This window comes from Camponotus vicinus, unplaced genomic scaffold, assembly GCF_025532165.1.
Source record: "Camponotus vicinus isolate PSW18456_S1 unplaced genomic scaffold, iyCamVici1.0 SCAF_2, whole genome shotgun sequence".
In the NCBI taxonomy this organism is placed as follows: Eukaryota; Metazoa; Arthropoda; class Insecta; order Hymenoptera; family Formicidae; genus Camponotus; species Camponotus vicinus.
Genome location: NW_028141956.1, coordinates 4701727 through 4725800, shown reverse-complemented (window position 1 = coordinate 4725800; position 24074 = coordinate 4701727). Strand labels below are relative to the sequence as shown.

At 34.8% G+C, this 24074-nt stretch overlaps 2 protein-coding genes and 1 long non-coding RNA gene across 5 annotated transcripts in view; 2 read left to right on the top strand and 1 right to left on the bottom strand.

Annotated features, from left to right (window-relative positions):
- Nucleotides 1-17789, bottom strand: part of LOC145967218 (uncharacterized) — a 197490-nt gene extending 179701 nt beyond the window's left edge. The window contains exon 1 of the mRNA XM_083091883.1: nucleotides 17641-17789. The gene's annotated coding sequence lies outside the window, so the exon portion shown is untranslated. The remainder of the gene's footprint in view (nucleotides 1-17640) is intronic.
- LOC145966399 (uncharacterized) lies at nucleotides 7040-10785 on the top strand. 2 transcript variants are annotated; one of them, XR_014437039.1, is made up of 5 exons: nucleotides 7040-7275; nucleotides 7479-8109; nucleotides 8513-9131; nucleotides 9407-9614; nucleotides 10466-10785. It is a non-coding gene; the product is annotated as an uncharacterized LOC145966399 (long non-coding RNA). The 2 variants fall into 2 exon arrangements; XR_014437038.1 differs by lacking the exon at nucleotides 10466-10785 and having other exon boundaries at nucleotides 9407-9714.
- Nucleotides 17790-18276: 487 nt separating the features above from the next.
- On the top strand, nucleotides 18277-20129 carry Rps5a (ribosomal protein S5a). Of its 2 annotated transcripts, none has more exons than XM_083091899.1 (3): nucleotides 18277-18382; nucleotides 19127-19499; nucleotides 19796-20129. In XM_083091899.1, exons 2-3 carry the CDS (start codon nucleotides 19134-19136, stop codon nucleotides 20078-20080), a joined length of 651 nt encoding a protein of 216 aa, XP_082948025.1. In that variant the 5' UTR covers nucleotides 18277-18382; nucleotides 19127-19133; the 3' UTR covers nucleotides 20081-20129. The 2 variants fall into 2 exon arrangements, with proteins under 2 accessions (XP_082948025.1, XP_082948024.1); XM_083091898.1 differs by having other exon boundaries at nucleotides 18336-18495.
- The last annotated feature ends 3945 nt before the right edge of the window (nucleotides 20130-24074 follow it).

The window sequence follows — 24074 nt, the reverse complement described above, 5'->3', positions numbered from 1 at the left end:
ACTCACTTGTTTCCCCTTCTCTCTCTCTTTCTTAGGATCTAACTCGAGTTTTTAGTTTGTATCTCTGTCACGATCTTACAAAACAAGAAAAACAAGCAATTACAAGCATGATAACGCAATGCTACTTACACGTCTTTATTATTCTTATATACATATATATACTATTCAATCTCAGGACATATAGAATGTTGATTTTCTCAGAAATTATTTTCAAGGATATCGCATTAAAAATTATGAAATGGAAGATCTTTTGCACAGATTGTAAATTCCATACATTATCATTCTTCAGAAGAGTTTAAACGTTGATTTTAGCGAGTATTCTAATGGAAGATACGAATAATTGACTGTAACTCCTTGGCTCTACCAAAGTTAAGCGGATTTCCGCGAGAGCAGGATTACTCGTTGCGAGTTCACTCTATACAGCTGGCGTACAACTATAACTGTCTTCTCTCTGCGGCTCTCTCAGCTGGATAGCAAGGGACGCAAAGTAGTCCAAAACAAAAAGAGGGAAAGCAAGGAAAATCTGTTGTGCCGCAACACAAAGTATTCCCACCGTGACGTCTTTCATTCTGTATACATGTCGTCATTGATACATTTACTTGCGCGATCACCGACTACTCGTAGCGCCAGCGGAAACGACCTGATTAACGGCGAGATTATGTTCGTTACGGAACCGAGAAGCGGCTCCGTTCCGCTAACAAATGGAATAGAATGGCGCGTGCGGAATTATTAGAGAACTCACGTACCATGAAAAAAAATTGTGAAGTATATTTACGAAAATAAAAATGTCTCGGAATTTAAAATGTTGCACAAGTGTTACTCAAACATAATACAAATGATATTTAATTATATATATGCGTGTTTTATAAGAAAGTAAAACTTTTTACTTTTATTTTTTTATCACTAGGTGGTCTTTTTTATTGATATGAAAGAAATTGATGCAAGTTTCCATTCGTGTGATTCGCCAATGGCGCGTTGCGAAGGCCATCAACGGCATGTATAGTCGAGGGCCAACGAGGCCGAACCGTAATATCTCGCGATAATCAATTCCAGTTCTTTAAATCACGACCGAAAAACTCGATTATCCTGTTTACCTTGGAGCGAGCTGTTCTTTCTGCAGCCTATAGCGTAACGAATCGTGCGAAATTGCCGCTCAGGTAGCTTCAAATATACAGGGTGGTCCACTGTAATCTAACTACAATTTTTTCCAAAATCATCGAGGATCCAATAAATACTTAAAAAAAGAATCAACAAATTTTAAATCCCCTAAAAATTTAAATTTAATGTTATGCGTAATTTCTTTAATAATTTCAGGCATACTACTATATCTTATACGCGATATAATCTGGAATCTGGACCATAAAATTAAATGATAAAGATATAATAATTTTAGAAAAATATAATTTCTAGAAAAATATAATTGTCCTTTAAAATAAATATTTTCATTTTACAAAATATCACGTTTTGAGACAATATATTATAATATCAAAGATTCAGCTTTGAAAAATAACATAAACAATTTAGCTTTTGATCACATAGTCTTGGCGTAAAAATTGAGCGGAAAATTGAAAATTGAGTATCGTGTATTTCGACATTTTGTACTGAATAAATTCCATAGCACGCGTAATACAGTGTCACAAACCTGCAACCCAATGTATTTTCACGAAAATCCCTCTGGGCAACGGCAACGGGAATTTTCGCAATAAGAAGTCGCGTTTATTGCCGGAGAAAAACGCAGTACCGGCGCCGTTCTTTACGATCCCTCGCTTTACGAACGGGTTGAAAAGTTGTAGCAACACGACAAAGAACAGACCCGAACACGCCAGAAGTTCAAATCGTGAATTGTACGCGACGCGTATCGAGTTAAACACACCTGTTACGCTCACTCAAAGCGGCCGAAATCGCACTAATTCAATTAGCAAGTAACGCGATTTCGCCTGCCAATCACCTCGACCCGCCGTTAAGTAGACTAATTATCCTTTCTTCTCGGGCCGGCGCAACATTAGCCGTTTGCGCGCTAATTGAATTTCACAACCCGCCACTTCGCAGAATTACTTGCACAAGGATACCAGTTCATCGATTCCGCACAATTTTCTCGCAATATCGATCGGCTTGTCGTGATCTATCGCTCTCAATCTCAACGCTTAAGCACGATTAATCAATCGGCGCGTACGAATGAAATACATGATTCAATCTCTCTTTTAAGCAACATGTAATTTTTCTGACAATTAATATCACAAAATTATTTCTTTAAACATTTGTAAAATATTTGTTCTAAATTGTTGTAGAATACATTTCCGATTACATTTCTTATTAAACGATATTATATATGTTTGTTTTGTTATTAGTTTACTTTACAGAAATGAAATATGAAAAGTAATCTAAAGAAACTTATATGTACGTGTGGACGTAAAAGAGAGTTGTAAAAGAAGTAAAAGGTAAAGATGCAAAAGAAGTAAATAGGCAAAGATTTCCTCATTTTAACTTGAACTGACTTAATAACTTAAAACAATTGATGTAGATCGAACGTCGAATAATTTGGCGAAGGATTTAATTATCGAAAAGACGTTATTATCAATCTTCCTCAAACTGCATTTCATCCTCCTTTATTTTATAAGACTTAATTTAGCATTATAGGATAAGGCTACAACGAATTAACTTCTTCACGGGACTGGCTAATGCATTTAAAATAATTTATGACATTTCTGGGTCGACGAACAGGTTTGGCGTTAAAATGAGTTGAGCAAATAGGACGACGAGAAAGAAGAACGAAACGAAGTGAAAGCGAGGCGGAAGAAAATGAAAAGGGGATACACGCGCAAGAGGATCACGCTGGATAAAGAGAGGACGGAATAAAGAATAATCGCATACACTTGCTCTTGCGAGGAAGTAGAATAAAACTAGCGGCAAACTAAATAAAGTTAGCGTATTCATGATTCGTGAATAGTATAAAGAGATCTGATTGATGGAATTTGACAAATTCTCCATTCACGAATTGTAAACGAATTGCAAATATACGCGTAGTTTAAAAAAAGAGTTGACGTACACATGAGCGAAACACGAACAGTGCCCTGCCATCTTTTGTTTTGCCTGTTTGAAATAACCCAGTGTCATGCTCGTCATTTTACGTATCTCTAAATTACCTATTGAAATCTCGATCATAAAAACGTGGCCATCTTGTTCGGCGCCTGCGGCAGACATGTAAAGGACTATTCTGAGAACGAAAAAATAATAAAATGCCAACTTGAACCACAAAGAAATAAAAGTGTTAAAGATATGCTAATAAAAAAGATTATATTACTATTTTTAATTGTAAGAGTATAATATATAATTTAATCACACGCAGGCCTGAAGATGATTTATAAAGATTTACTACGATGACTGAGCATTAATCATTCGTGAAAGTTGGAGCATTAAATTTATGTAAATTTAATTAGCATTGATTATAATTTAATACATTATATCGCACCGTTGTATTAATTTTTCTAAGCTATATTTTTACTTTTTAGTTATATTTTTCTCATATATTTTTAAGTTATATTTTTTTTCATAATTAATTTAAAAAAATTTTTTTTCATATCTTAACCTTGACTCTTGAGTATCGGGCTAGAGATAGTCATGAAGATGTGCATGATACTGACGTCGTTGTTATCGAAGAGTAAAACATCGGAGATTGATTATATATACTAATTATACTAATCTCGGCCGTATCGCATCACATCCTTAGGACACGCCGGCTCATTTGCATTAATCACTCGAAACGATATTTTCGCTTTGATAGAATATCATTAGCGTTTCGATACACGAGAATTAACGCCTCATGATAACCAGCGGGTTCGAGTTTACGTGATTACACCGTGATTATAGACTCACGCATAACGTTTAAGCGCACCGACGGATAAATCGAGGCCGTTGATATTCGCTTAGAAACCCGTGTCGTTTCACGAATCGCGTAGGTGTCTGCGAACAATTACGTCGCGCAACGATTCAGCCATGTGAATTTTTTTCTCACACTCAGCGTGTCGCTGTCCGACGAAACATACACACATGTACAATACACACACGCGCACATGGAGATATATTATTTTAAATTCTGAACATATATAATATGTATGTGTATACAATAATATGTATAATAATTACGAAAATGAATAATGTTCAGCTTAATTTTCTAATAAACATGATTAATTTTATTATTTTAAATATTCAAATTATTTTCACATAAAAACTAATTGAATATCTACTTTTATTTTTGTACAAATATGTTAAAGTTGAAATAATAAGAGAAGTCTTTCTCATCTAGATAAATCTGTTAAAGCTATAAAAATTTTATTTTAATTCATAATTAATATATATATATATATATATATATATATATATATATATATAACTGATATATTAATACATATAATAAATATATTAATCACAAAAAGGAGATAGAAAAATAAAATTAATTAAAATTATACAGGATAATTAGAATTGTAGAATGTTTGAAAATGAATTCCATCATTCTTTCCTCTTATTTTCAGCAGTTATCAAGTCATTATATCGAGAATCATTTTATTAAAAAAAAAGGAAGAATCAACCACGTTTCAGGAAAGTTCACCTGAAAAGAAAGATTTAAAAAGGACTACGCATAAATACACAGAAAGAAATATTTAAAAAAAAAAGCGAAAGCCGAAATAAAAGGGACCGTTGTTTATTATCCGACTCGAAAACCGTGTAGAGAGAAAAAAAGCGTATAATAGAGGGAAAGAGAAAAAGAGAGAGAATGAAAGAAGAAAGCTCCCCTTTATTTTCACGGTCGGTGACAAATTTTCCACTCCGCATCAAGCTCCGCTCGGTTCCCGATCGAGCGATTCCGATGTAAATCACTTCATCGTCAGAGCTTTACACACAGTCGATCGGCCGAACCGTTGCTCGCTATATCCGACAGATCGACGTCGTCTGTAGTCCCGTAGCTTAGACTTAATTACTGCGATTAGCGTGAGAGGCGGCCCACTATATCTGCGCGTATTACACAGCTCGAGGCAGCTGGCCTCGACTCTCTCTCTCTCTCTCTCTCTCTCTCTCTCTCTCTCTCTCTCTCTCTCTATCTCTTGTCCTCTCTTTCTCTCTCTCCCTGTGTGTATGCATCTCTATATCTGTCACTGCTTCTATCTCCGAGAAGGGCTCAGGAACGTAGTGACATGAGTGAGATACTCTGTAGCCATTATAAACCCTTCCAGTATATACTCGTATTTATTTCTCTCTTTCTCCCTTTTCTTTTATATACTATCAATCCTTATTAAGTCAGTAATTACCAAACGCTCGTCACACGTTTCAAATCCTACTTTATTAACCCTGATCAGATATTTTTATTGATTTTTTTTATTAGTATTTGAGCTGAATGACTTTTAAAATACTGAATGATTAGCAGCTACATGAATAATCGAGAACAGAATAGTGTGATATATATGTCAGTAATAAATTATATATTCTAAAAATAGTAGTGACTAAAGTTACTTTCGTTATTATAGTAAAATTATTACAATAATATAATCAGTTTATTTTTGTATTTTCACTAAATGCAAAATAATTGCAAAAATTATATTTTTAATTGTATCAATTACAGAATTTAAAAAAACGTTATATTTAAAAAAGTACAGAATAATATTCGGTTAATAAAGTAGTTAGCTCTTCAAAGATCTCGACAGACAGCCAAGTTTACTCCTCGTTATAAATTGACGTGTTATACATTTTTCATTATTGTGCCAAGAGATACGTAATCTGTACTCGCGCCGAGAAAATGCACTTTCAGTAAAACGAGAAACCGGTTTTTTTGCGTCAGATCCTTCAATTGGAGTCGCACAAATAACAGCTTACGATCCATTAGCGACGGCGTTGCACGGTTCAGATATAATTATTTAAAGCGATTACATTTTACTGTAATATGCAGTATTCAGTAAACCGCAAATGCATTGCCAACCACAAAGTTGATCTGCCCGGTCTCTGTTCCAGCTATACCCGGGCAAAGGCGTAGCCTTTACGTACATACGTACGTGGGATTCAGGCCGGCTTCTGTGCCAGTGACGTAGAGATAGAACGCATCTACCTCTCTCTACCTCCCTCACCTTCTACCGCACGTAGATTCTCGTTTCCGTTCCTCTAAGCTTCCATCTGCGTCGCGCGTTCTCCGCACTATTCCACACTACTCTGCGTCTACATCTCTCGCCCTTTCACATGCCTCTCTCTCCGTCTTCTCTTTCACCCTTGCGCTCTCTCCTACTTCCCTGTCTTTATTTATCTATCTGTCCATGCAATGGCGTAAGTAACATTTACAGAGCTTTCCTGCGGCGTAAAAATATTTGCTCTTTCATTTTAATAAACATCAATGTCAATTAATTACATCTATAATAATAACTTTAGGCAATAGACTATAGTGTGGCAATAATTACGCTAAAAATAAATAAATAAAATGTGACATAAGACTGCAGTCTATAATTCAATCCGTTTTCTTTCTTCTTTTCGTTGTTTCTTTTTTTTCCTTTTCTTTTCTCTCTTCTTCTCAGTTTTATTTTTATTTACTCTTTATTTCTTTCTTCATATTTCCTTCTATATACTTCTTTCTTTCTTCAGTTTTTTTCTTCTATTTGTTCTCAGGAATTATGATGCGGGGTTTGCGGGGCCATTAGTTACGCCAATGTACCCGTCCCTTTTCCTCTCTCGTATATCTGGTATCTTCGTCGGGTTGCTCGTGTTTCTCCTGGTTCTTCTCATTCACCTTCTCTCTTTCTCGCTCTCTCTCTCTCTCTCTCTCTCTCTCTCTCTCTCTGTCTTTCTCTATACATCTCTCGGTATTACTGTATACCCACTGCAAGGATCTCGGAAATGAAGTCGACCCTCCTCCACCGCCCTGCCGTTCTCCGCGCATCCTCCATTCTCTCTATCCTTCTCCTTCTCTTTTCCACCTCCCGCCGCCGCTAAAAGCCTGGCGGGGTTGTTACGCAGACAGAAATTCAATATAGCCGTTACTCTTAGGTGGTTGTATGTACTTACCGTCTCTTCTCTGTGCTCGGATAACGTATTATTATCGAAGAGCGACATCGCGGAGCGCGACTGAACGGAAGAGTGGATTTCCGTCATGGAGAATTCACGAATAATCTCTTTCTTTCTCTCTCGCCCTGTCCGTTCGGTCCCCTTCACTCTCTGTCATCCTCGTGCACCACCTTCTTTTCCTCGTTGCGGAAATTCGCCGAACGAACGATCGCGTTTTATACGCGTCAAGGGGATATCGTGAGTAGAGTACACTAGTTAAACGTAACCGAGAGAGGCTTGATACCGAGTTATTAAACATTAGATTAAATCTCGATGTAATAAAGATCAAGACAAACGACGTGTATCATGTTGTCATGCATAAATCTATTTATGTACAATTTTATATTTATATATATGTGTGTGTGTGTGTATGTATATTAATTATTCATATTAATTTTCAGAAATTGATGGTTGTAGAAGCTTTTTTCCTCGGTTATTCCCGATATTACATGGCGCAACAAGAGGAAATATCGAGTAGTATCGACATATAATTAAATTTCATCATCCATAATCGAATTGCGTGCGCGCCGTGGCGTGTTCATCGCTGATTCATTATGATCGCGTCGGTCATTAGCATAACCGCGTAGCAGAGGCTTTGTTGCTAATTATTACGATAATTGGTACTCCGCAGTACTGAATTCCGTGCCGTAACATTGTTGGCCCGCCGCGTGTTCCTTTCACGTTGAAATTAATTTGTTTCCCTCTCTGAAAATCGAACGAGTGCTTTGTGTGTTTACATCCTCAACCGCGATAGAAACAGAGATAGAAAGGAAAGAGAGAAAAGAAAGAGAAAAAGAGAGAGAGCTTATTGCTCTAGAATTTATTTATTTATCAATAATATCGACTTTTACCAATATGAAGTTTTCATATGCAGTTTAATTATTATTTAACCTTTATTTATTATTTTCCCCGAGAAATGTAAAAATATAATTAAATGATTAAATAAGTTAATATCGCAAAATATGCACGCGGTCAGCTGCGGAAATTGTGTATATACATAGCTTGGACGTGCCAACTTTACAACGTTCGATAGTGAGTTTCCTCTCCGTAATAATTATCGAATGCATATGAATAACTAAATCATTAATTATATACTTATAGTCTAGACTCGAATTTAATCGTAGTAAAAGCCATGAAGCACTACTTAACAGGATTAAGTTTCCAGTAAAATGAAGAGTATTCCAGAGTTTCTGGAAGAAAGAGAATAACAATAAGGAGAAAAACTTTGCATTCATTAAGATTAAATTACTTGGTTACTTGCCTGATTGAACTACTTTGTCAATTACTTTTTTAGATAACGAGTAACTTTAAAAGCACTTTTTTACGATGTAAATTTATCTCATTTTACGATATTATTATAGACAGTTCGATAAATTTCGAGAAGAAATTTTATAGAAATTTGATGTCGACGATGATTGCGCGAAATGCATTTTAGGGTCTGCTGGAAAAATTGCATCGGGCATTGAGATTTGCGGTTACATCACTGAATGACTACCCTCCGGCGGTTTGATAGGTTGCTAGGAAACACCCCAATGTCGAATCGCGCGCTTCCTCTTTCTACGACGCTGTTATCAAGACGAAAAAGGACGAAACGACACTCTTCGGCTTCCTTCTGTACGCTTCAATCTCACGGAGCATCTCGCACGAAATTCTGTTGGGGTTTCCAGCGGGTCGAGAGTGAGAACGATAGCCTCGAAAACTGTAAGGAAGGATTTGGAGGCGCGAGTAGATCGGAGATGAAAGAGAGAAAAAGCGAGAGCATGAAAGGGCCAGAAGTTCGATGTGCACGAGTTGTTTAGTGGATACGACGACGTACGATCCTCGAAATAGATATTTGTCACTCTAATGTGACAGGAGACGAGGGCCCGCGTATCAAGTGACATGGTTGAGTGTCGACAACGACCCGCTGGCCGCCACATCCTCGCCATCAATTTCGATACATCAAGCCTTTATCGAGACAAAGCCCCGACATTCATGAATTAAGATTGAATGGCTAATTAATGTCGATATTATCTATAAAATTGCTCTAACTTTCTTGAAGATTATTACGCCATGTATATATTTTTTTAACAATACCTACTGATAATCTCGAAACTTTTATGACCGGCGATACGGTTAAAGATTTTTGGAATGGCATACTTTAGCATATATTTTATATGAAAATTATTTCTCCAACACAATACATAGATATATTTTTATTGTAATATATTTCTTTGTTCTTCTGCATTCAGTTGGAAAAATTATGTTGGTTATATAAACTTATACGGTATTGACATGCAAGAAGTTGCACTGAGAAGATCGTTGAATTATCATTTTGGTACTTTTCCAGATTAATGAATGACTTTTAGTGTGGAATCACTGAAAGTTCGCCTTGGCACTTTGCCTTTTCTCGAAGAATTTTATTTTTCCCTATGAGAAGAAGGAATGCAAACGACCCGATCGACGAATGCAGAATGCTGTCCAATTCCGGAAACAGGAAACAGCAGTGGTCGCGTTAAATTTTCTCAAACGAAATCACCGTAAATACTAAAGATATGGTTCGCAATAGTAATTTTACTAAAAGATTGTTAAGTTTTTATGATCGCATATTTAAAAAATTATCAATTTATTATTTTTCGCTTAATTATTAATTGCATTGGATATATACTGTTATAAATATATGATCTTTCAATTGCAATTTGCAAATTTTTATAATAATATTCCATATAATATTCCATTATTAACAAGAAAATTTACTCATTTCTTATCTCTTATTTCTTATCTATTTGTTTATATTATTTTTATTATTTATTATTTATTTATTTTCCATTAATCCTTGCCTTTCGGCTTAGGATAGACTTCCTGTTCAATACATCAATCTTTACAGTATTTATACTTATACTTATATTTATATTCATATTCATTTTATTTTATTCCATATTATCATACTATTAAACTATACACTCATCTATTTGTTTATATTTAATCGTTTATAATATTGTTTAGACTGAAATAATCTTGCTCGTTCGCTCGTTCTTTTATAACATAAATACCTTTAAAGCGAGAATTCTATTGCATTTGTTTAGAGCAAAGCGATTTTTAGAAGATTTGCAATTCGAATCTCGGCAACTGAAAATCCGAACAAATCATACAAAAAAAAGTGCGAAATTAGATCGTGCTGATTGAAATATTTCTTGTCAGACAATATTTATTGCGTTTTAAGTTAAAAATTATGTGCAAATTGACGAATCATATACGAATGTATTATTATGCATTTTCGTGCAATTTTTCTAATGATCGATTAAAGTAAACGAGATCTGATCAATCAATTTTGCTTCATTTGTTCGGATGCTTTTTATCTGAGAGTAAGCATTAGGATCTGGATAGATAGCCGTACAAAAAATTCCAGGAATCGAGAGAAAAAGGGACAGAAAAGGTCCAGATTCGAAATGGACGTTAGTTTGGTTGAGATTGAGAAAACCTATCGACAGAATCTTTCGATATTGGTAGCAAACACGAAAAACAGGGACAAGATGTTAGAAAGATAGAAAGAAAAGAGAGAGAGAGAAGAAGAGAAAATATAATAGAATAAAATATAAAAGGTGAAGATTCTCTCTTAAACTAGTAAGAGAAAGTTAGGCAAATTACTTGGAAATTGCGCGATGACTTGTAAAAAAATTAAAGAATAATGTAGAAGAAAATAGGATTCCATTCATTTTCTGGAATATGTTCAAGATAGTTTATAAAGTACATAAAATAAATGATGTAGACGAAAACATAAAAAGATTGTAGAATACATTTCAAAGTAATTCTAATATAAAAATATATTAAATAATCTATAATTTGCACAATTAATTATTAAAATATTAGCAAAAATCAATTTTAATATGTATTTATTAATAAATTTTCTTTACGCATGTCAGAATTCTCTTTAACAATCCTCTTTAATCTTTTAAAATATAAATTAGTATATTATGTATTATATACATATGTTATATACAAATATATATATATATATATATATATATATATATATATATATTATATACAAGACGCATGGAACTTCAAAAGATAATTGAAGTAGAATCATCTATCAAGAAACTTCAATCATTCAAGTTACTTCTAACAAGGACCTAATACAGGATCGTACATTAGTTATACCTATTAACGTCATACTGGAAGACAGACAGCTAGGAAGGAACCCAGGGTTTACAAAGCAATAAGAAAGAAAGAAAGAAAGAAAGAGAGAGAGAGAGGAAGAAGGGAAAACATGATAAGAGAGAAGAAAAAGAAAATAGCAACGAGGAAGGAAATGCATCGAAGAATTTAACCGAAGCTCGGATCGCAAATTGCTACTATCGGGGATAATGAAACGGTAACAATTTTCGCCGATAGCGAGCGAGAAAAGCAAGCACAAAAAAGGATATAAAGAGCAGCATAGACCAAGAAACTGCGATAAGAGATAGATAGAAAAGGACGACGAGAAGATGCGAAGCGGTCGATCAACGAAAAGAAGGATGAACAGATGCCGTCGTTCACCTTGGAACAAGAAAAAAAGAGACTCAGACGCGAGAAGGAAAGAAGGGGGCCTAAGGACAAAGGAAAGGACTTGTCAGGTAGCGAACACCCTGCACTCCCTTCCGCTCTCTTCGACCACCCTTTGACTTTCCTCATCGTCCCTTCCTTCACCTCCCGCATTCTCGCGTCTTCTTCTCGCTCGCTCCTGTTCTCGACGCACATATAGAACTCACATGGCAGAGGAGTCCTCGTTTTGCGAGATTTAGTATCACGAATCGGCGAGTCCTGTACAAGGATTTCATCATCCGATCGTTTCACCTTCATCTATGCAACTCGATAAATCTATAATTTATTCAATTTATTCTTCTTTTCATAAATATCTTGAATTTTTCATCCTTTTAAATGGATTTATTTTTATTCTATTAGAAATGTTATGTAATCAATAAACGTTTTTATAAACGTTTCAATAAACATTTTTATTTTTTTTCAGCTCTTTTTTTTTAAGAAAAATTTATGCGATCGATCTATATAAATGTTTGGTAAAATTAAAACCAATGTTTCTGAAATACGATGTATAAAACGCACATGTTCAAATGCTCGGCATCTTCACTTTTATAGAAAGCGAAAATTCAACTTTCTACCGGCCGTGGAAGTACTGCGACGCTATTATTCTTGACAAGTGTTTAGTCGAAGCCAAGCGAAGTTTAACTTTAAGCCGATCTAGAAAATCGCGCTGCCGCTTTTTATGCATTAGTGGCGAAGTACGAAATCCCTGGTAGCATTTTATATCGCTGTGCTTATAGTACAACACTTCATAGGATGCAAGCTTATTCACTTCGTACGACTTCGTTGATATATCGAATTATAAGTCTTTAAATCGGATTCAAAACATGTAACGCTACAATAAAAAGTCTGATCGTGTAAAATAATTTACGGTATCATCTGATCTTCAGGTAACTGTGTTACATTTCTCAAATTTTAATCTTATTCATTATTATTAAAAATTATAATAATTATAATTTATATATATATATATATATATATATATATATATATATATATATATATATATATATATATAATACATCGTTTAGAGTAATTAGCATTATCTTTTAATTTTTTAATTCTATAAAACTCTGAGCGTTCATTAATCTTTCAAAGTGATAAATAAACGTACGATAAATAAACACGTTGTGCACGAAGCACGGGTAAAGTCTCGCCACCGTACGCGAATAAGAGCAATGAAGAGCAAGCTCCTCGTTTCAGCGCTTCCCTCGTAATGCGCCGCTAAAGAGTCTAAAGAAGATAAAAACGAGCAAATGAAAAATAATCACCGGACCTGGTGCGGTTAGAAAGGCTGTCGGAAAGGCGGGCAGTAAAGAGAGAGGAGAAAAAGAGCGAAGGAGAGAAAGAAAGAGAAAGAGAGAGAGAAAGAAAAAGAATCGAAGGGGAAAGAGCGAAAAAGCAGCGACGAAAGCAGGGGTTGGGGCGATCACCATCGCCTGCTGCTGCTGGAGGCAGCGACGTTTGAGAATACACGCGCCCCTTTCGGCTAATGGAAATAAGTTCGCCTTTCTGACCCTCCAGCTGCGAGTTTCGGGTGGGAGAGAGGGGGCGCATGAAAGGCATCGAGCAGGCATCCGGGGGACAAATTCGGCTGGCGGAGCTTTCCGCCGAATTAGACGATAAATATCCCTGATTTACCGCACGAGAGTCTCGCCGGCTCGCCGCGAGATGTATTCCTCGTATTGTCGGCTCCGTGATCGAATTGAGATGGAAAGTACAGCTATCTCTGTTCTCCTTGCAATGTAAATTTTTTTCGGTACAAAAGGAAAATTAAAATGGGAAAGTTATGTACGTAACTTAAAAATAGTTGATTTTAATAAAAAATTTACTAAGTTGATAAAATTACTTCAAGTACTCGTCTATTTAATAAATGACAGTAAGAACAAAATAAGAAACAATTGTCAGCGAGATAAATTTCAAGGACAAAAATTTGCGATATATATTTTTTGATAGCGCGAGGAATTTCGATGAATGGTAGACGCGATGAGCCTGAACCTCGATATCAAGCGATGGAATCCGGAATCTCAAGGATCCTTACGATGCGCTCGATCAAGCCATAATCCACGACGTCTCAAAGTGCTAATTCATTTAGCCTGTTCTGCGCGCATAATCGATGCCTCGATCTCTTGTCACGATAATTAACCTTTTCGCCTCGGACGGAGGAGACTCGACCAGGGGAGATAATTAGCCAATTAGGCGTTACACGTCGCGACGCGCTTAAGACCGAGGGATCGACGTTGATACTCGACAGGTGAAATTATCGCGAGTGAGTATTGCCGGGAAACATAATTATCGTGCGGTATTAAACTCCCGACTAAAGCAATCGGAAATGGATAATCCGCGAACGGCTTTAAGCGTTTATTACCAATGTAAACGGCGAGAGCTCTTCCTCGCAGCAACATCATTAAGATTCATTAAGACTTATGCGCGCAGCACGTAATATTAGTTAACCGGCTTTTTCTGGAGATAAATCTACTTTAAGCCCTCGAGTATTATCTTAATTATTTTAACTTCAACTTGTGCATCTGCATACATGATAAATAACACGGATACGATTTATTTGTTCATTTGGAAGCTTTTGTCTCGATTTTTTGAAATGTACTTATTTGAAGATCGATTTGCGTTTCGCCGGTTATCGCCTCCGATCCGAGCCATCGAGTCGACGAGGAAAATAAAAAATCGCCGCGTGTCGCGGAACGAATGCATCTCGGCTGCATGCGCGCTATTTACCGCGACGCGCTGTCGAGCGGGGAGCGAACTGTGGCGGAAAGATTGTTCCATTACAACGGCGACAAGTGAGGTGTACACACGTGTGTATGTGTATGCGTGTTTATGTGCAACATCTCTCCGCTCCGGATTGGAAGAAGGAAGCTGCGAGAGCGCGGAGAGCTACCGGGAAATAACAGCGTATGCGAGATCTCGAGGATGTGTTTCGATTTATCTCGCACGAGCGAGCGGTTTCAACGTGCATGTGCAGACACCAACACCGGCGAATACAACGGATGGTGTGTTAGGAGCTCTTTTCTGTCGTTTGTTCTGCTCTCTTTGTATTCTCTCTCTCTCTCTCTCTCATTCTCTCTCTCCCTTGCTGACGCTCCCCTCGTGTCGAGGGAACATGACAATAATACGATATGAGGCTACGAGCCGCAGAATATAACGTAACTCGCCTCAGCAGGGTTCCTCGGCGCGGGGTTCACCGCTTCACCCCCTGCCGACGAAGGGAGAACAACGAACTGAAGAAGGAGGAAGAATAAGAATAGTAAGGCAGAGAATGAGAGAACACGAGGAGTCGACTTGGAGGAAGAAGCGGCAGACGCTCATAGAGTAAAGTGCAATAATGCCCCGGCGGGGACATTCTTAAAGCGCGTTTACGCCGACGATTCTTTCGTAGACAACTATTGTAACGGCGATGTAAACGGGTTGCTCGCTGACAAGCCAGTTAGTGTCGGTGGGCTTTGTTGGCCAACAAATCTGTGAATTCTGGGACGTAATCCTTTGTTGGCTAATTTCATCAGGAGTAACCCGAAACATAATGCAATAAGCTTGTATAAATTAGATTTAATAGGATTATCTAGTGAATTTAGTGATAATTTAAGTGATTGTGATTGATCATACTAATGAAAAGAATCTATTTCTAATTCTTACATTCATCTATTGTATTGAAGAATCGATACAAAATAATGTAGCAAATATTAAATCGTTAAAAATTGCTTTCAACCAATTATTTTAGAATTTTTTGTTAAATTTTGAGCAGATAATTGTGGGAGAGATCCGCGTGATATTCAATAATGAAAAATCGAAGAGTAACACAGTCAATTTATTTCGCAATTCTAAAATCCGAGGGTATGTTATTGGCAAAATTCGATAGATGTACCCTTCTCGCTAAAGAGACCATCGCTCGCATAGTGAGCGATGTCGTGCATAAAGTGCCATACGTTGGTTTATAAACTATTTATGCTAATGGTGGGCCAGAGAGAAAGAGAGAGAGAGAGGGGGGGGGGAGAGGGAGAGAGAAAGAGAAGCGGTCGACTCATCGCCGTCGGTGAAGTCGTAATTGCTTTTACGCGAATGCAATTACGGGGCTTTAACGATGACGCGACGCGCTTAATTGCGTTTATATTCGCGCGGGATACCTACGTAATGAAGAAGACAATGGGGCGAGAGAACGGGGGCGAAATGGACCGCGCTTGCAGCGTAGCTGCTCGTCAACGGGTAGCTAGCTATCGCAATTTTTTTTCGCGTTCCACGCGCTCTTTCACCATGACCGCTTTTTCGACGATAAAGATACCCGTCGTCACCGTCGTCGTCGTTGTCATCGTCGTCGTCCTCGTCCTCGTCGTAGTCTGTCCATAGAAGCGAAGTTTCCAATTAGCGGAGACACAGAAGATACCCTCGTTATAAATGGGAGTTAGGGATCGGACAAATGCGTTTTATAACGAAACGTTTTACATTGCTGAATTCATTTCCATAAGATTTACCGCTACCGACCATCTAGCTATGTTTTCTTCTTTCTCTCTCTTTCTTCCATCACGCTATTTCATTTATTAAATGCAATAACTAATCACACTGATTCTGAAATAATCACATGATTTTAAGTAGAGATTAAATTATTAAAACTATTATATTTAAAAAATATAAAAATTACAGCTCCTCTCCTGTTAATTTATCCTTTTTTTTCTCTGGCAGAAAATTCAACATTTCTCGGCGAATATTTTCTACACAATTTATATATTCAGTAATGATTATTGTTCTGCTAAGCTCGATTATGAATCCAAATATTTTCTATGCGATTTATATATTCAATAATAATAATTATTATCTATTAAATATACTCGATTATGAATGCAAGGTTTTAAAAATACTTATTTTTAAATTATTTTACAAATTTTGAAGATTACAAATAGCCAGATAAAAAATTTATTTTAAAAATCTAATCTTAAGCTGATATTACATTTGTCATATGACAAATTTTTTAAGCATATTAATTGGCTGCGGGATAGGAAATTCCTGAGCCTCTAGAAATTTTTTATTTTATATCTAATCAATATATATTATTATAATTAAAATATTTGTCATATGACAAATGTAATATCAGCTTTAAATGCATAACGTATAGTCGGAAGCGATGTCTGGAAGCGAATCACGGGACCGTTTATAAGCGACGACGATGATTTTCACGTTTTCGCGATACACAGCCACCGCCAACATGAACCATTAGATATTTACGCGCGTCGAAGCTCGTCGACGGCGATTCGTTCATATACGAGTTTTACTGCCTCCACGTCGGATCTTACTTAAAGTAATAAAGTGGAACCCGAGATGGGTTAGCAATCCGGACGTTGGATCGTAAATTTCTCATACCGTACGGTTGCTCGCCCGACCGTCCCCTTGAGCCCTCTCATCTTCCCCCCCCCCGACCTCCTCCTACTTTCTCTCTCTCTATCTATCCATTTACCTATCTCTTTCTGCTTTACGTTCGCCCGGCGAGCACGATTTCAACCCTATTCACTCGCCATGACCCTCTCTGTGTACCCGCTTTCTACGGGCCCCTTGTCGACGACAGGGACTGCCTACGAAATAACAGATAATTACGACTGTGATTGTTTCAGATACATGCCACTATGAATATGGCGGTTTAACGTGTTGACCCAGATTATCGAGGGATTAACCGATTTACAATTTACGAACAATTCCCTTTTTTTTCGACTCTCCATTGTCTAGATTCGCTTCGATTGTTCTTGAAAAAATAACGATTTCGATAGTGGCTTTGCGGAAAAATGCAATTTGAAATTTTACACTTCAGAGGATACACGCCAGAGGATATATACTCCTTTTTAACTTTGATATGTATCCAATCCCCTTATTGTAAAAATATCTCATTTCTCTCTCTTTATATATCAACGAATATATTTAGATGTACGCAATTAATAGAAATACTAATGTAAAATAATATTTTAATATAAAGAGAATCATATAAAAACATATATATCGAAAACTGACCTTTGCAATGAACTTTCGATGATGCAGAAAACATATCGGTGGCGACATCAGCTGTCAAGTTCTCGAATATCGTTCCACTGCTCCTTCCTCAGTCGATAACGTCACACACATACATATCATTTGCACTCGCGTACTTTTTTTGCGAAAAAGTCAAAACTTTTATCATTCCCCGATTTATATTTATATATACTTTGTTATAATTTGAATAAATTTCCTCACACTTTACTGCATTTATCATAACACATTGTCCAAATCTATAAAACATCTACGCGTTTTTACGAAACGATCTATCGAAGGAAGGCCGGTCGACGATCTATCGCGATTTCGGTTTCACTAAAAATCTGTCTTTTCCAACTATTATAATTTCCTCTCTTCCTTTTCGAAGGAAGTCGTTTCGTTTTAATTACATACCTATTTGATTTTAAACGTAGAAAGTATACCACTGTACAACTATACAAAAAGAAGACTTATACTTGATAGTCAAATCAGCAATCGTACACTTTCCAACTATTTATTCGTATCACCGTCACTTTTACCTCAGATTATCGTGTTATTCACATGTTATATTTACGCGCACGATTATTGGAGGTACGAAATCTTCAACAGCGTGTCACTTCGACCCTCGTATCCTCGTCTCTACCCGCGAACATTGACTAACGTATTCGAAATCCGGCATGAGTAGATGGCACTCGTGCTGCTATGGTCTTTTCCTGTTCACGCCTGCACAGACGAAGACGTGAACGTAAGTTGTAGAATAAGAATTGCCGTTACGCCGGGAGTATTTTGTGCCGAGGAAGTGCAAGTCAGCGTTGTCGAATAATCGGAGGCAGCCAGGAGCCGTGAGTGATTGTGCAGGTGCGAGAACACGTGCGGCATTTCGCGCGAAAAACTCACGCGGCACGTGTGACCGCGTGGCCACATGTGTCTTAGCAGTTTCGTTCCCGTCAGACTCTCTTTCATTGAGAAACTTAAGCTAGAATGTATTACCTGGCCTACGATCGACTTGCCACGGCACGAAAATCATATCATGCCGTGTCTATCTCTGTTTTAGCATCAAACTGTCTCATAATGCCAAACAAAGCGCCACTACCTTTGCTCTCAAAAATATAAATATATATCTTCTTTTAATAATACTTTGTTAATAAACGGATTATCATTATGTACGATTTCGATAATCTTCATTATTTATCATAAATCTCTTTATTTTTGTTACATTTTTCTATCCTAAATATGTTTGCTCACTATATTGCGGTAAACATGTTTATGATAAGTTATCATGCAGTTTTAAAAATTATTATTTTAATGTGATAATTTAATTTTATTTATTTTCATTTATTTTTATTTTTTTTATATTGTGATTTGACTAACATACATTATTTGTATATTTTGGGATTATAGTAATTCTTTAGAAAATAATTCTTCATTATCTTATACGTTATTACAAAAGTAAATTAGAAAATATTAATAATATAATTTTTTTTTACAGATAAACAATGGATGATAAGGAAGCATTTGACGATATGGTGGTGGCAACCACAAACACATTGCCAGTAGCCATGCCGGCCGAACTACCCGAGATCAAATTGTTCGGACGCTGGAATTGTGATGATGTGCAAGTAAATGATATGTCTCTACAGGATTATATCGCTGTCAAAGAGAAGAATGCAAAGTATCTTCCACATTCAGCGGGACGTTACGCAGCAAAGCGTTTCCGAAAAGCTCAGTGTCCCATTGTGGAACGTCTTACAAATTCTCTTATGATGCATGGCAGAAACAACGGAAAGAAATTGATGGCTGTGCGAATTGTTAAACATGCCTTTGAAATCATTCACCTTCTCACTGGAGAGAATCCTTTGCAAGTGAGTTGAATAATTTATTTAAAATTGGCTTATATATTATTTATTTAAAACTAGCTTACCTATATTTAATCTTTTATATATGAATAATTCTATATCAAATATTTTAAGAAACATTGTTTTACAATATTTTAATAAATTTGATTTGAAAGTTTATTATATAAGAAATTTGTTTTTCTTACTATTTTAATTTTCTTTCTCACTTTATAAAAAGAAATTCAAATTTACAATTATTTTATGTGATATTATTGAAACATTATTGAATGTCAAACATTTAATTTGGAATCTTTATATTTTAGGTTCTTGTCACAGCTATTATCAATTCTGGGCCAAGGGAAGACTCTACGCGTATTGGACGCGCTGGTACTGTAAGAAGACAAGCCGTGGACGTATCTCCATTACGTCGTGTTAATCAAGCCATTTGGTTGCTGTGTACTGGCGCGAGAGAAGCCGCATTCCGCAACATCAAAACAATCGGCGAATGTTTAGCCGATGAACTTATCAATGCTGCTAAAGGTTCATCGAATTCTTACGCGATTAAGAAGAAAGACGAATTGGAACGCGTTGCCAAGTCGAATCGATAAACATAACTTTCTATATGCGGAAAAAATAAATAAACGTTCTATCTTTAAATTACTCCCTATTTTATTTTATGATAAAAAATTATTCGAGAAAAAAGTCTCTTAATTTTCAATATGACTGTTGGATGCTCGATATTAAATCGATTAAGCTTTGAGCTAAAATTTCTTAGGTTAGAGTTAAAATTAGATTAATAAAAGTATAACTCTTGAAGGAATCAAATAGTCTGCATCTTCACACTAATTTAGAAATTATTAAAGATTTATTGTTTAATTAAAAGTAATTTATTAATTCAGGTTAGTGCTGTTTATATATATTCAAGTTTATTTGAATTTTTTAAATGTTTTCAAAACTTCTATAGACTTGAAAAAGCCCATTTATTGTAGAATTTTTGATTGATGCCATGATATTCATGTATAAATATACAAATCATGTACAAATAAAATTTTATTTAAAAATTAGAAGAATAGAAATTTAAAAAATTACGAAGATAGGAATTTTAATAAAAAATTATCATTTTTTAATAAAATACAAAAATATATATTCTTTAAATTATGCGAATGTCACTACAATAGTGCACAATCTTTCTCTTGGATGGCGCTGAATATATGAATAACGACAATCAGATGATATTTTAAGGTTAGAAAACTGGTAGTGTAGCAGAGAGAAGACTGAGAGATGTGGCCTGCTTTTAGGTGAAAGCGATACTCCCTCTATGGACATTGGAAACGTGGACATGAACTACAAAGCTAAAGTTCATGAATGTTCTCAGAGGGTAATATATAATGTGCACAATTTCTGGTTTTGTTCCGTGCTATGTACACGAAATGCCGGTAGCACCAGTGCTGTATAACAAGATACTTATATATGTAAATTGATAGTAAATAAATTATTCAATCGTGAAAGATACTGTAATAATCAAAGATGAAAAATATTTTTCTATATTCATTGTCATATTTATATCTTTTTATTTACAAAACACAAAATGCCTGCTGTGGGATAAAAACATTTTTAATCGTATTTCTATAAATCTTCTTAATTAGCAATAAACTGATCTTTGATATTTATCAATCATTTTTTTAATTATTTAAGAATTTAATTATTAATACATGTATAGAATTTGTCAAATTAATCACTGATTCTTCTGAAGTTCTTATAATTAAGACTCGAAAAATATAGATGTCGCAAAATATTTTAAGTCTCTTCCTTTATATAAAATATAAAGAGTTCATATGTTCCATTCTAATATAGAGCTAACATTATTTATACATTTTTATTAGAATTTTCATACCAGCATAATACTTTTGTGCTTAATACTTTATATAATACAATGTACTAAATTATAAAATTTAATATAATTACAAAATAGTATTACTATTAATAAATAGTTTGTATGCATACTGTCTTTTAGTTTCTAATCATTTCCAATCACTATGCATTTCTATCCAATATAATCACTTCTTCGAGTTCTTGGATTATTATGGTTTATGGTGTATTCCTTTGTGGTAATATCATAAAAATTACCATCACTTGTCATGCTTATTCCTTCCTATGGAGTCCATCGGAATACTTTCTATGGACATTTGTTCTCAGGTATAGATATTCAAATCACTGTAGTTGCCTTTTTCTATTTTCTCGATTATTGTCCCTTTTTCTTTCATTTTATTTAAAAATATTAATATAATTAATATAACAAATATTTATATAATCTTGGTATCCCTCTTAGTCTTCCCCTTCGACCTATCCGGTATGGGTAATCCTATCAGTAACTACGGTCGGTATTTATAATTCACTTTTATATTTAAGATCACTTAAAATTATCTTAAATATAAGAAAAGTCTATATGAATATCGGCGTATGTTACCGCCGGCATAGCTCTCAGGTTCATTAGAGTACACAAACCTCCTCAACCGGCAAATGCCTAAGGTGGAGATACCATCGAGGAGGAAAAATTTTTTATTTTCTTTCAATACAGAGTTTAATACGAAAGTTAATGTAAAATATAATATAATTTGAAATGTAATACAAAATAATTTATAACATGGAATAATTTTTTACACAAAAATGTCCAAAATATATGTATAATATTTTATAATATAAAATTTATTAAAAATTAATAATCCAGACAAGATTAGCGATGATTAATCCCTAAGATTATTGGAATTTTAATATATTTTCCTTAGCATTAAAGGAATATTTAAAAAAATTTTAATGACCACCTAAAACCCTTAACAATCCTTTTTTTTTTTTTTTTTACGTGGGGAAAATGCTCTTTATGCACACCCCGGCGGGACCTATTTAGCGGTCCCGCCGGGGTAGTGTTGGGCTCTCACGTACATAAAATTTCGTATTACATAAGTACATAAGATTTCGCAAAAAAATTCGTATTACTATAAAAATTATTGAGTGTTAACAATTAAATTTTCATCCTTATATAAATAAAATACCTATAAAAAAAAACACTCAAAAAATATTGACCCCTTAAAAATTGTTAATATTAATAAAATAATTATTAAAATATTTATTAATCTGTTTTCCCTAATATTATTTAAACCTACATTTCCTGATTCTTTAAAAGATACATAATATATTAATCACCTAAATTAATCACATAATAGCCCTAACAATCCTTTACTTCTTGAAAGGAAAATTAAAAAATCTTAATGATCATCTAATAGTCCTAAAAATCCTATTTCTCGATTAAGTGAAATTATTCGAGAAAAGCCTATCTCTAATCACGTATATTTTAATTACGTGCCCTAATTACATTCTCTAACCGCGTGCCCTAACCGCGTGAATAAATGTCCGACATTACGTACTATTGTACGTAAAGCTTTTCTTCAGGCCAGTTGAACTTACTTTTCGTTGATCCTGGCCACTTTCTCGCTCGATCTCTAATCAGAGATCGAAAAAGGAGATAAACACTCCTTCTTTTGCCGATTAATTACCGGCAAATAAGCGTAAATATTTCACGCTCATCGTAACGATCGCTCGATTTTACGATCGTTCGTTAAATATTTGAATATAACTTTATTTTAATTCAAATAGAGCCAAATTACTACAAATTTCTGTATATTATATTTTCTAATAAAATATAAAATTCATGTGTGTGTATAACTTTTATCATATTATAAATTATTTAATTAATTAATCATTTGGCTTTATATTAAGTTAAAGTAAAGTTTAAAAACAATATCTACAAACAAATTCTACGATGGATGAGCTATAAGAAATTAGAATAAAATAAGTGTGCGTTATAAAAATAAAGTAGCATCAAAAATTGATAAAATTGATAAAATTATTAATGAGTGCTCTTTATTTAATAAATTAGACAAAATCTTTACAAAAAAGTTTTCTTTTCTTGATTCTCTTTTTTTAATTAATACTTTAATATATTTTCGCAATGGATGCAAAGCATTTCGAAAGAATTTATTAAAAGTTATTTAATTTAATCTATCCTAGCTCATCCATTTTAAGGCAACGGATTTACTACAATCTACAATCTACAATGTACAATCTACAATCTACAATCTACATCTACAATCTCTACGAAGTCGTTACCTTAAAGTTAAATAAATGTTTTTCTCACTCACCGGCACTGATGCGCAACAGCGGAGTTATCGAAGCTACGTTGTCTGTAACATACAAATATAAAATTCATTTATAATAATGTTCACAAAATGCAATCAATATTTCAAAAAATTTTTATCGTAATTTTTATCGGAATTTTATATCCGATGTGTAAAATAATTAGCAGATAAACACGTATGGAAAAATTTTATAAATTTTTTAAACTGTTTTTTAAATAGAAAGCTTTATATGACTTTTATAAAAATCTTTCTCTTTAATTCATTTAAATAATAAAATCGAATTATTGTTTGTTTGTAACAATTTAACGATTTATAACAATTGATATACAAATAATAGATACTCACCATCAGGTTGCTCCGCCGATGCAAGATGCCTCTCCCAGGCCTCCTCCTCCTCTCATGTTGTTGA

Coding starts and splice junctions, on each gene's coding strand:
- Rps5a (XM_083091899.1), top strand. CDS start 19,134: ATGGATGATAAGGAAGCATTTGACGATATGGTGGTGGCAACCACAAAC. Junction 19,500..19,795: donor CTGGAGAGAATCCTTTGCAA/GTGAGTTGAATA, acceptor TTTATATTTTAG/GTTCTTGTCACAGCTATTAT.